General features: G+C 33.3%; 1 protein-coding gene across 2 annotated transcripts; it reads left to right on the top strand.

Annotated features, from left to right (window-relative positions):
- Nucleotides 1–6,031: 6,031 nt before the first annotated feature.
- LOC133697135 (uncharacterized) lies at nucleotides 6,032–13,638 on the top strand. 2 transcript variants are annotated; one of them, XR_009842822.1, is made up of 6 exons: nucleotides 6,032–6,738; nucleotides 7,407–7,847; nucleotides 8,024–8,540; nucleotides 11,072–12,421; nucleotides 12,507–12,941; nucleotides 13,415–13,638. XR_009842822.1 is itself a non-coding variant. In XM_062119521.1 (5 exons), coding segments are annotated over exons 1-5 (2,874 nt in total). In that variant the 5' UTR covers nucleotides 6,032–6,173; the 3' UTR covers nucleotides 12,508–13,034. The 2 variants fall into 2 exon arrangements, 1 of the variants encoding a protein (XP_061975505.1); XM_062119521.1 differs by lacking the exon at nucleotides 13,415–13,638 and having other exon boundaries at nucleotides 12,507–13,034.
- Nucleotides 13,639–13,987: the final 349 nt, after the last annotated feature.

The raw sequence follows: 13,987 nt of genomic DNA, 5'->3' as shown, positions 1-13,987 counted from the left end.
CGAACTGATTGCTCTTCATTGTTTTCGTCTAAGTTGACATCAGCATATGATTTGGCATGATTTCCGGTTGCCATGTCTTTTCCAACAACAATTGTCACTACCTCGTACATATCAAGTTTTTTGTTGAGAAACTTGTCATGATTGGGATGTGCTTGTTCATAAAGTTTAGAATATGCAATTTTTTAGTTCATTGTATAACATCTTAGAAACAAAAGTAAATATAAAAATTACAAAGAGTATAATATTTATCATACATTTACTTCTTCATCATATATATCTTTCAAAACTGTAATCATCTTCAAACAATCATTTCAGCCAAAGCCACTTTTATTTTTAAGTTTGGTTATTATTCCCCATTCTTTTTTCACCGTCTTGAGATAATTATCCACATGCTTAGGCACGCATTGGACGTTGAACTTTTGACTTATTTCTGTAGCCACCTTAACAAAACATTCTGCTTTAAAGGTCGAAGAAGGTTTGCTTCCTTTAAGTGCCTCCTCAGCTAGTATCTCAAGCAACATATGAGACATAGGCTTAGACCATGTAAAGTGCTTGCCCTTGCATTTTTCATTTTGCGTGGAACTCATTTCTACAAAAAAAAAATACAAATTTATACAAAATAAAATCATACAATATTTAGATTTAATAAATTTCATATAAAAACTACAATTAATAATTAAAAGAGAAAATATAATAAAGTCAACATCTACACCAAATACATAACAAAGATAATACAAACTCAAGTAAGACATAATAAAAACAAACACATATAATTAACACTCAATTACTAGTTTCTTTGAGTGTTATAGTCATTCCACATGGTTGATGCAATCATTTCTCTTTTTGTTATCCACTTCCTATTCTCTTCTCTTTCCTCTCGTTGACTTAAGTTGATTGTTCGTCTAATTCGTTCACTATCCGAACATATTTCTTCCATAATAAAGTCATAAAGATCAACCCCCATTATGTGATTATGAATAATACAACATGCAAGCACAACATCTACTTGTGTTTCATAAGACCAAAAAGATTTTCTATCAATTGATCTAAAACGACTCTTCAAAATACCAAACCCTCGCTCAATAGCGGTTCTCAATGAAGAGTGTCGAAGATTAAATAGCTCCTTTTCATTTTCTGGTGCACGTTCTGTAAACTTATTCAAGTGATATCGAACTCTACGAAAAGGAGAAATGATTCCTTTTCAAATACCGTAACCAGCATCACCAAGATAATATTTCCCTACAAATTAAAAAAATAAAACCTATTACTATTTTTATCTGATAGAACATTTTATATGTTTATTGCATATAATACAATACTTTATTATATACCTTCTGGAATTTTTAGACCATTAGGTCTTTATAATGCATCACCTAAAACCCGTGAATCATGTGCACTTCCTTCACAGTCAGCTAAAACATATATAAACTTCAAATCAAAAGTTATAGCTACTAAAATATTTTGTGTTGTTCCTTCTTTTCGACCTCAAAACTTTCCTTGAATCTCAACAAGAACAATTGCAGGAACATGGGCACCATCTATTGCTCCCACACAATCCTATATAAACATGAAAAAATAATTTATAAACTTTACTTCTAGATGTAATTAATTAATGTATAAAAATATTGGTATTGTTCTCATACCTTAAAATAAGGATAGAATCTTTGATTATTTATTATCTCAGCTGGAACTGTATCCTCTGGATCTTTAATAAGGTGCTTGTATAACTTAAGAATTGCTTTTAAAACAATTCTAAAGTAACGATGGATACTTTCAACAGACCTATAGTATATACCACTAATAAAACGAAATCTTTGGTTTTGGCCTTCAATTTGTAAGAACACTTTCCTTTCGTAAAGTTACTTTTTTTAATTTAACTGAATTCAGTTTCCTTTGACTATTTTCTTATATTGCTGCCAAATATGGAAAAAGCAGGAAAGTGAATTCCAGGAATTCACTTTCCTGCAATTAAACACGGCCTTGAAAGAGGTTTTTATCATTTTCAAGTTTTAAAATCCAACCTTTTACAAAAAGTGATTGTCTCGGTAGACACAATGGTTGTGCCTATAGTCATTTATTTTCCTTTTTTCACTCTTCAAATATAATTATATTAAAAAAATTAAAACACGTGGGAAAAATTGAGGATGTGCACAGTGAATTCACAATGTTTTCTATTTTACCCCTCTAAAACAAACTGGGGTATTTTTGTACTTTTATAAGGACACAAATATCTTTTAAAAACTCATTAGGGGTACAGATTTTTTATGCATTTATTTGTACATAAGAATTGCTAAAATAACCTTTCAGATAAAAAAACAAAAACAACTTTTTGCCCAAGGTTTTTGTGGTAATTTCATTTTTAAATGAATAATAAAAATACTTTTGGGATGTTGGTAAAAGATGCTTATTTTATCGCTTGTATTCGTTTTTCATTTCTTTTCTTCTTTTTCCTCCTTGAAAATGTATATTTAATTGTTTTAGTTTTAATTCTTGTTTTTTTTTCTAATTTAATTTATTGAACTTTTAAAAAAGTTTTATTTTTTTTGAATTTAGTTTTTGAATTACTATTTGTCATGTATTGTTTTTTTTTTAATTCGGTCTTTATTTTTTTACTTTTAGTGTTTTTTCCTTAGTTTTTTTTTATTGAAGTTTTATTAATTTTTAATTTCATCATTTAATCAAAGTTTTTATAGTGTATTGATTTTTCTAATTTGGACCTTATTTTTTATTTTTATTTTTCTATTAAAGTTATTTTCTTTTCAATTTAACCCTCCACTTATAAAAATTTTGTTGCCTTCTAATTTTTTTTTATTTCGATTTTCACCCTGTTTCTTTTAATTACAATTATTTGTTTTATATCATTTTATGTGATTGATTTTTTCTTTGTTTCATCTTTTAATGTTTGATTTCTTAAGGATCAGTCTTCATGTTTTTCCATTTAAGGCACTTCTGATCTAATAACCTGAGCCATGGGTTTGAAAAATTAATGCGAGTTGATATCTTCATGCTCATTTTCTTTTTCGATTTCATCATTTCATATAATTTTAAAAAACATATAGTTATATAGTTATCTTCAAATTCTTTTCTGTTAGGTGATCATGGTTTCATGAATTAGGGTATAGGTTTCGCAGGTCCATTGTGGTTAGCTTCCCCCTATTATACATGTACATGTCTACCATGTTAACTTAAATTGTTGTTTTTTTACTTTTTTTTATCCAATGGTGTACCTCCAAGATTTTATTCCCTAGGCTATCGTGATCTTTGCTCTTATAAAAAAAATTATCCTTTTTATTATTGTTGCCTATTTTTTATCATCTAATTCAAATAGAACAAATTTATTAAACTCGATCACACTTGTAACCAAAGTTGTTTTTTTTTATTTCTTTTAAGCGCATCTGCATCACCTAGATTATCAATGTCTTTTTCTATTTTTCTATTCTAATTTTTATTTTAATTGATACCTTTTTTCATATGTATTTTAAAAAAATAATTTTTAAATTTATGTTTTAGTTAATATCCCTCATTTATGATTTTTTATTTTGATTATTTAGCATTTTTTTATTGAGTTTTTCTAAAATGTTTTATGTGTATTTAATTCTTCAAGATTATTTTGATTCGTCTAAATTGTTTTTTATGTTTTATATACACGAACTTCATATTTTAAAATTAAAAAAAAATCATCATGCGTAACGTTACATGGTATTTTATTAAATAAACATTATGCGTGTTTTTATTTATATTGTTGTTTATTTGAATGAAAATGATTTCAATAAAAAAAATTAATAGACACAACAAGGTGAATATCTCATATTACAGGATCAAATATTTTAACACGTATCTATTTCTTGATTTTTTTTTTCAGTTTCGATTCTAGTTATTGTCGATTACTTTTTTTTTGTTTATTTACATTGATATTTCATCAATTTATCTAATAAGATGTTTGGATAGACTTTTCAATTTATATTTTTAAAAAATATAAAAACATGTCAATGAAAGCATGCATGTCTATTTTTAAAAAATATGACCCTCATCACAACACAAACTAAATAGCTAATATCGTGGATCCACAATGCACTTTTCATGATGCCTTTTTTCCCTTTTATTTTTTTTTAATCTACCCTCCACCTTACCATTGCAGGTCAATCTAAGCTAATTTGATAGGGAAGGATAAGATTGAAAGGCATGACACCAAAGTGAAAAGGGGAAAGAAATGGATGGCTTATTTGAACTTTATGATAAAAAATCTATTTTGCCCTTGAAAACAAAACCAAAAAATGATGTTATTGGGGTAATTTAGTAATTTCAAAATATTCTACTTGTTATAAAAAATATTAAAAAGGCAATAACATCCTTTTATTTTATTTTATGATGCACAATAAAATGACTCTTACACCCTTATATTTAAAATTCTTTAAAGCTTATGATCATATGTGTTTTTGTTTTTTGCCATTTTATGAGTAGTAGAATTACGTAGATGTCATTGGGTTTGGATTTTCTATAATTTATGTCAAAGGGCATTCTTGTACTTGTGCTCAGGTTTTTTGTAATTTTTAGGTCAGGTATATAGGCAATTATGTAATTTAATATATAAAAATATTGCTGAAAAAGTTATTGATGCATGAGTTGCACATGCCAACACATGTGGAGCCACTCGCCGGTCAAACGTTGCTTTATATGGCGATGTTTGATTCTTTTTAACATTGCCTCCTTAGAGAGGTGTGTGCGCGCGCGGCTAAAGGGCGTCGAGTTTAGCATCAATGACCTTTTTTTTCACTTTCTCCTCCCTCCAAATCCATACTCGGCATTTTAAATTCAAGGGTAGTCCTCCTAACCGGAGATATCCGAGTATTAGTCCTATTCTTTTTATTTGTATTTTTTTGTCCTCGGCTCTTTAGCAAATTTTTTATTTGTTTTCAGTTTCATTCTTCAATCTAAATTTTTAATTTTTAGTTTTTTTTTTAAATTTGATCCCGAATCTTTTTTTTCCTCTTTTGTAAATTTTTATTGTTTTTAATTTCATCATTGAATCAAGATTTTTAATCTATTATATATTTTTTTAATTTCTTTCCTCATTCTTTTGTGAAAATGATTTTTATTTTCAATTTAATCATTCAATTCAAAATTATCAATCCCCCATTTCTTTTTTTTTTTAAATTTGATTATTATATTTTTAATTGTTATTTTTTATTTTAAATATTTTTTTGTGATTGATTTTTTTTAATTTCATACTTTACATTTAATGTATGCTTCATGTTTTTCTTTGCGCTTCTGATCAAATGACTCGGGTCACGAGTTTTGTAAGATAGCACGAGTTCATATCATTTTTTTTATCTCATTAGTCGACGTTGATTTTAAAAAAAATTATAATTGATGTTTTTTTTTGTTTCTATTTTATAGATTTATCCTGATGTCATGACCCAATACGCGTGGTTGACGGGTTAACCCATATGGGCTCGCGTATTGTTTTTTGCTTTTAATTACTATATTTTTCTTTTGGATCCTTTTGTTTTTTTGAATTTTTTTTAAATTAAAATTTTAATATTTGATATATTGAGAATTAACCTATATGATTTTTTATATTTGATGCTTCTGATGAAATTGTCTATAACAAAGGGTTGACACCTCTTTTTTTAGACTTATTTTTTCCCATCTAATGATTCAACACTAGTTTTTTAAAACGGGTCTTGTGATTTTATTTTTTTATCTAGTTATCTTGATCTCACAAACTCACAGGTTGACGAGTTGACTCGGCAAACTCAAGTTTTTTTTGTGGTTTATAATTGTTATTTTTTATTATTTTATATGTTTATTTTTTTTAATTTTATCCTTCATCATTTTATAATTTTTTTTATAAATTTGTTATGTTTTGATTAGATGACTTGGAAACCGAACTTAATAAATTAACATTATATTTTTTTATTATTGAACATTATATTTTATTATTGAACATTATTTTTTTCCTTTTAAAAATATAAATGCATCCATTAACATCAAATAAAAAAAAAAGGATGTTATCGGAACTGCGGCGTAAAGTGGGTACATATCTAGTTCTCTTCCAAGGAAAAATACAACAACTACTTACTTTCCCTTTCCCCTTGCTTTCATCAACGCTATCACCAATCGGTCCCTAAAAAACCCAAATTCTCGCCTCCAGGCAAAATTAGGGTCTTAAGATGACGGATCGAAACAACTCCACAACCACTACTACCGCCGTCACCACCACCAATACTTCAGCTGCTAAACCAATATGGATGAAGCAAGCAGAGGAAGCGAAACTAAAAAGCGAGGCAGAAAACACCGCGGCAGCGAAAGCCGCATTCGACGCGACATTCAAAGTATTATCAGATAAGGCCGAAAAAGCTGTCGATTCGGATTCCGAGGAGGAAGACGCGGAGAAGGATTTGGCTAATAAGCCAGTGGGACCAGTTGACCCCGGGAAGTGCACGGCGGCAGGTGCTGGCATTGCTGGTGGGACCGCGTGTGCACCAGCTACGTTTGTGGTTGTTACTAAGGATGCGGACGGGAGGAAAGTCCCGAATGGAGGCGCGGTGATTAGGGTTAGGGTTTCGCCGGGAGTGGGAGTTGGGGGAACGGAGCAGGAAGGGGTTGTGAAGGATATGGGAGATGGGACTTACACGGTTACGTATGTGGTGCCGAAAAGAGGGAATTATATGGTTACTATTGAGTGTAATGGGAAAGCTATTATGGGGAGTCCTTTCCCTGTGTTCTTCAGTGCAGGTGTATATATTTACGGCTATGGAATTTTTTGTTTTTTTTGTTAGTTATACAGTGCCTGGTAATGTTGATTGCAATAATGAGTTTATAGGTATTTGTCTATCATTTCAACACCCTTATCGGCAGCATGTAGATGGCACTAACATATGGGCTATTCCCGGTGTTGTTTGGTCTTGTTGCTCATTTCTGCAATTTTTTTGAGTATGTGGTGTCTTGATCCTTTTGTACGTTTTGGGGGAGGGGATTAGTTTAAATTGGAGTCATACTGTTTTGATACTTTGGAAAATTTTGAATATTTTTGAAAATCTTAACTGTTAATCTATTATGATAATGTGTTCCTGATGTTTTTCTACGTGAACACTATGTTTGTTACCTATCTTTATTTGGCTTATTTATGCATATGGGCATGTGCAGTTTCTTTTGCATGGAAGTAAAGGAATTATGGGGATATTTTCTTTTGTGGTTTGTTAAAGTAAGAAAAGTTATTTGAGGATGATTTTCATGGTTAAATGGTCACTAATAATTTTGAGATCGAGGAAAACTGTTTGTATCAGTCGTGTTTCCTCACCATGCAATTTATCCTCAAATTGTCTCCGACTTGTTCTTTGTACATTTATTCTTTCTATTCTTCTTTAACACTTTTAGGTATTGAATTGTTGTCATGTTAACAGGCACTTCAACCGGAGGTTTGCTGGGTATGGCTCCTACAACTACGTTTCCAAACCTTGTGAATCAGACCATGCCGAACATGCCAAATTACTCAGCCAGTGTTTCAGGGGCATTCCCTGCATTCCTAGGAATGACTCCAGGCATTGCTTCAGGTGCTTCAGGTGGTGCAATTTTGCCTGGAGTTGGAGCATCACTTGGGGAAGTTTGTCGAGAGTACCTCTATGGCCGGTGTGCAAAAATGGATTGCAAGTTGGGCCACCCTCCACACAGTTTACTCATGACTTTGTTAGCCCCAACAACTACAATGGGGACTCTTAGTCATGCGCCTATGGCGCCTTCGGCAGCTGCAATGGCTGCTGCTCAGGCTATTGTTGCTGCCAAAGCTCTTCAAGCTCATGCTGCTCAGGTGCAAGCACAAGCTCAGTCAGTCAAAGATTCATCTGGTATCCTTTTTTTTTCTTATTAGCTGCTCATGCATGCATCATATAGCTTTTATGGATCCTTTTCTTTCCCATTACTTAAGTTATTGATTTTACTTGTGCTGTGCTTTGGTTTAAGTATTTTTTTTCTTTCATTTTTGTCCAAAGTTCTTACTGCTGAGCATTTATCCTCTTGCCAGGCTCGCCTGACAAAGCTCGGAAGGAGGATGCACTGAAGAAAACACTCCATGTTAGTAATCTCAGCCCGCTTCTGACAGTGGAACAGCTGAAACAGCTGTTTAGTTTTTGTGGCACAGTTGTCGAGTGTGCCATTGCCGATTCAAAACACTCTGCTTACATAGAATACTCGAAACCGGAAGAAGCAACTGCTGCTTTGGCCTTGAACAACATGGATGTTGGGGGTCGGCCTTTGAACGTTGAGATGGCTAAATCTCTTCCTCAGAAACCTCTTTCGAATTCTTCACTAGCTTCATCTTCTCTACCGATGATGATGCAGCAAGCTGTTGCCATGCAACAGATGCAATTTCAACAGGCTTTGATTATGCAACAAACTATGACTGCGCAGCAGGCAGCTAACAAAGCTGCATCAATGAAGTCTGCAACAGAGTTAGCAGCAGCTAGAGCTGCAGAAATAAGTAAGAAGTTAAAAGCTGATGGGTTGGTCATTGGAGAAGAGGAAACAAAAGCAGAAACCAAGTACGTCACCCTCTCTCGCTTTCTTTTAAAGTAGATCAACAATGATAATTTGTTGATAGTTTGTATCAATATTCTTTAGTTTTGCCTTACATTAAGATTTTGAAATACATAAATACTGCAATGAGTCTTACATATGAGGATCATGATTTAGATTACCTGCAAGAAAGGAGCACAAGGTTGTCTTAGTATGATCTTGTACTACCATGGCTTTCATTCTCTCTCCATCCATATCCATTAGCCTTTATGAAATATTTTGTTAGAATTGAGTTGATGGAGGACCAATTGGTTGCTTATCAATTGCTATTGCAATAGTTATTTAACTAGATTTGTGGTCCGCGCTTTGTCGCAGGCCAATCAATTTTTTTTCCGATGTTAAAAAAAAATACCAAGGAAAAAAAATCCAAGACTCAAGTCATTAGTTCAATTGGTAATTTAAATAATATGAATAAAAAATGCAACCACAATAAAGAAATTGAAAAAAAAAATGACAACAAAAAAAATAATTAAAAGAACCCGACCTAAGCTTATTCGGAGAATCAAACAATCTAATGTTGAAGGACAAAACTGAATTTTTTTTTAAATAAAACAAACAAAAAAACCAATTAAACCAGGTTAACTCGCAAACTCTACGATCATGAATATAAGATTGAGATAACCTCGTAGAAAGAAAAACAGGAAAAAAAGTTCGAAGATCAATTCTTAATAAATCAAATGAGAACATGTTAACTTCATAGAAAGAAAAATAAAAAGGAGAAAGTTGGAGCTCACTCTAGCAAATAAAATGTTGGAGGATGAAAATCAAGAAAAAAATATAAGTAAAAAAAGGTTAAAAAAACTTAATTCGAGCCCACTCGGGTCAAGATGCAAAATCCTTGACCTAGTCGTCACTGGAGTAAACATGTTTGAAAGCAAACTGAATAAAATAATGAAGTTGAATTATCTAACAACCTAATGATGAGCTTAATGATGAAGGATAAAAATAAAAAGATAACTTTAATTAAAAAAAGCGATGGAAAAAAGCATGAGCTAACTTGAGTTAACTTGCTAAGCCCGTGACTATGGACACAAGATCAAGATAATCTAATAGAAAGAAAAGGAAAAAAAAAGTATGAAGACTAATTTCTTATAAATAAAATGTTGAAGGATGAAATTGTAATAAATCAATTTAATAAAGGACAAAAAAAGGTCAACCTGCGTTAAACTTTGAAATCGGTAACTCTGGTCATGAACTTGAGACTAACCCTATAGAATGCAAACCGTACAAAATAACAAAGAAAAAAAAAGATGAAAATAAGAAAACATAAAGCTTAAAAAAAGAGGAAAAATCAAGTAAACCCGAGTGATCCTTTTAAATCCGGTCTAATCTCTAAAACTCGCAACTTGTGAAATCCTAGACCCGAGTTCAATCAAGAAGCTTAACCCCTAATCAATTTAATTTTGAAGGATGAAATCGTGAAAAAAATATCAATATAAAAACTTGTCAAAGCAGAAAAGATAACAATAAAAAAAGAGGAAAAAAAATTGATAGAAAAAAACCGAAGGAAGATGAAATTATAAAAGAAAAACAATCTAAAAAATAATCCCAAGCAAAGTAAATTGCAATAAAAAAAACAATGGGTGAAATTGAAAAACATTTGTTATTTAATAGATTATTCAAAATTTTAAAAAATAATAATAAAAATAACAATGACCAAGTGTGAAAGAAACATAAATTGTAGGGGTTGGTATGATTTTTTGTAGGGGTTGATGTTAAACTAGAGAAAGAGAAAAATAAAAATAAAAATAAATGGTTGTTGCACATGCCAAACCAGAGGCACTTTTGGTGCACGTGCCGCCCCATCATGGAAATCGGCATTTAGTGGTTGGATAGACCCACACGTGCCGCTCAAAGGACACGGTGGCTATCCATTCACTGGAGCGTGCATATGATTTATTTTTAATAAATATTTAATATATGATCATCAATTACAATAATGTCCTTGAGTAACCTTCAAATTAACAATAAAACCAATTATGAAGGATAAAAAAATCCTTATGAGAGAGTTATGTTGATTATGTCTTCATGATTAACAAAGTAATTTAACTATTTCAAAAAAATTGAAAAGACCATAACCCTCCTGATTGAAAGGCATTATATATTTTTTTATTGTAGGGGTAAATTAGTAAATTTACCATGCAAAAAATGAATTTACTAACCTAACCCTGCAACAATTATATCATAGTGAAAAGACCACATTGCCTCCAATGTTTAGCGTGAAGGCTTTTTGGGCCAGGGGCAATTTCATCAAATCATGATTTCCATGAATAGTGATGTGTTCCTAGAGCTACATTAACAACTTCTCCTTCTTGTTTAGGTTTTTGTTAATAAACGCAAACCTTTGTATCTTCTTTCACTTAAGCATGCAATTATGAGAATAGTTTGATGATTGTTTTCAATTCGTGTGACAAACAAACTAGGTAACCCTAATTAAAACTTGAAGGATATATTCCATGATTTTTTTCTCCACTGACGAGTTTACTGCCTCTTGCAGGTCACCATCCCCACCTCAAGCAAGGTCTAGATCCAAGTCGAGATCACCAATTAATTATCAAAGAAGGTTGAGGTCACCTTCTTACTCACCTCCATCTCGCCGCAATAGAGACCGTAGATCTAGGTCTCCCTTGAGATTTCGCTATCACTCAAGGTATAACTATGGAAGGCGATCATATAGAGATAGTAGAGATATTGTTGATAGAATGAGAATGCAGGATTTGGATAGATCACATGGTCGTCATTCACCTGTTTCAAGGAGAAGTAGAAGCAGGAGCGCAAGCCCTCGAACAAGAAAGTCCTACAGAGATGATTCAGGCTCGCCAAAACGTCGCCAAGAAAACTCAGCTCAAAGATCAAGAAAAGCAGCAGACAGTGGTTCAAGATCACCTAGGAGTCATGGGGGACGTCGGTTATCCCGAAGGAATATCACAGATAGCAAACTCAGATACAAAAGGCACTCACGCTCTAGGTCCAAATCTGTGGAAGAGTCCAATGACAGAGTGAATGAAATCCAAGATAAAAAGTCAAAGCAACATGGGAGGAGATCTAGGTCATTATCTGTGGAGCTTAAACACCATGGCAGGAGACCATCCCATAGAAGTTCGGATGAAGATGAATCGAATCACAGAAGCCGGTCCAGGTCAAAATCTGTGGAAGTTAAACGCCATTCCTATGAGAAAGTGGGCAAAACTGAGGATGGGAGGCTGAAGCATCGTGATAGGAGGTCCAGGTCAAAATCTGTTGATGATAGGCACTGTTACAAGGAGAGAGGAAATGAAAGCAGGGATAAAAAAACAAAGCATCGAGATAGAGTGCGGTCTAGGTCAATATCTGCTGAGTCAAATCATCCCAGAAGAAGTAGGTCATCCCCAAAAGGTAGGGATGAGAGCAAGTCAAAGCACAGACGGCACTCCAGGCCAATATCTCCAGAAGGCAAGCGGCATTCCAATCACAGGATAGATGAAAATAAAGATGAAAAGTCTAAGCACTGCGGTAGACGAATGTCAGTATCAGCTGAAGGTAAACATATCAGATCTCCAAGAAGTTCAGAGGAAAATAAATCAAAACGTAGGAGGCACTCTAGATCAAAATCTGCAGAACACAAGCGCCACTCAAATGATGAGGAGATAAAAAGAGAAGAAAATGAAACTCGTCATGAGCATACATCGGACAAAACAGAAGATGCCAATGAGGATGAAAATTCTTTTACGGACAAAGAAAAATGTAAAGATTGTGATTCAAAGGAACGGGTGGAAGACGTGGTAATGGGGGGCAAATGTGTGCTGAATTTAAGCAATGAAGAACCATTGTTACTGAAAGCTGAGCATCCCACAGCTGAACTGGAATGGTAATTACTACCATTGTGAGAAAAAAATATTTTTCAATGTTGTTGTTGACCTTTAATTAGCTTAGATCCGTTGCCTGGTTTACAGAATTTGAAGAGCGTTAGAGAACCAAAGTTAATTCTTAAGGACAGCAGAGTCTAGAAGGCTCGGTAGAGAAGCTGTATTTCAAAGGCAGCTGTGTTTGTGCCATGCTTCAATCTGAGAAGATCCAATCTGAGAAGCTTGCAGAGATGCGTGGACTTAAATCCTGCAGAATCAGCCTTTGCTTGCATGATGGGCGATTCTTATAGAAGATTTTTTAAATGTTCTTTGGTTGTTGGATTTTTCTGCCAGCTTTGGCTCCTCGTAAATATGAGCACTTTGTGTTTGTTTATCTTTTGCAGGTTCACTTGTAACATGTTGGAACTAGAGTCTTTAAGGCCCGAGCTGACTCATGATAAGGATTATATGTTTCAAACGGTGTTCTGCTGTCATCTGCATCAACCATTCAATCTTTCTAGCAAGCTTCTATTACTGCTAGATGTATGTTGGACTATTACTACCTCTATTGCTAACTGTGGACCTTTTTTTTTTGATAAAAATGTTTATTTGAGGAATTATTTCTATTTTCAGTTATCTTTCTTCTTGCTTCTTTTAAATTTAGCGTGATATATATATGATTTCATATACATCTTTGGTCTTAGGTCCTTTGATGGAGTGGTATAAAGTAATGTTTTATTACATAATTGCTGTGGCATTTAACTAGTGAACTTGCTATATTAGTGTTTTTTGAATCATAAGCATGACCTGCGAATGATAAAATGAAACGTTACTGTAGTTCTGGTGTTCATACCCAACCTACATGATTTAGTGCTATTTCCATTTACAGTTTTCATCTCCTTTCATCATTGTTCAAGGTGTAAACTTATAGTATATGTGGTAGATAGGTTGATAATAGGTTAAGCATTTATTTATGTTTGATGGTGTGGTGGGCGGTCATACCCCAATACATGCAGGTTATATGTGATGTTTCCGTTGGAGCTGCCGAGATCAATGACAGGATTGTTGATATTTACTGATGTAAATGAAGGTATGCAGTCAGTAGAGTGAGACACCTATCTGTTAAGCCTTCCACGAGTCATGGAATTCTGGGACTGTTGTTAATAACTCAATTGGATGCATCTGTCTGAAGTTAATACTTGTGTAACTGTAATAATATGTTTTAAAACCTGGTGCCTTACTCCCGTTCCTTTTCCTTTTCCTTTTCCTTTTCCTTCTTCTTCTTCTTCTCCCTTTCTTTCCTCCTTCAAAAGGTGTGTCTGCGTTAGTGAAGCTGCTTTTGAGGTCAAGTGAAACCAGAGTTGCTTGGATGCATAGCGGCAGTTGCACAGTGTTGTGCATGAGCAATTTTTTTGGCGAAATGCAGATTTTTGTTTACAGGTAATTTCTGTTCATCTGTCAGGATGAATTCTGTCTCATGATAAAGCTTCACCGATGCTTGTCTCTTCCAATCCATCTCTCTCTTGTATGGCAATGCCTAAGCAAAAGAGTGGAGCAGCATCACGCTGTGTAGGAAGAAAATCAACGAA

Source organism: Populus nigra, chromosome 1 (genome assembly GCF_951802175.1).
Source record: "Populus nigra chromosome 1, ddPopNigr1.1, whole genome shotgun sequence".
Lineage (NCBI taxonomy): Eukaryota > Viridiplantae > Streptophyta > Magnoliopsida > Malpighiales > Salicaceae > Populus > Populus nigra.
The sequence above is the reverse complement of the archived record's forward strand: the minus strand, read 5'-3'. Positions and strand labels throughout refer to the sequence as shown.

Excerpts from the sequence above, each read along its gene's own strand:
- LOC133697135 (XM_062119521.1), top strand. The coding sequence starts at position 6,174 with ATGACGGATCGAAACAACTCCACAACCACTACTACCGCCGTCACCACC. Across the intron at positions 7,848-8,023 it reads GTCAGTCAAAGATTCATCTG|GCTCGCCTGACAAAGCTCGG; the intron begins GTATCCTTTTTT and ends TCCTCTTGCCAG. Across the intron at positions 8,541-11,071 it reads GAAACAAAAGCAGAAACCAA|GTCACCATCCCCACCTCAAG; the intron begins GTACGTCACCCT and ends TGCCTCTTGCAG.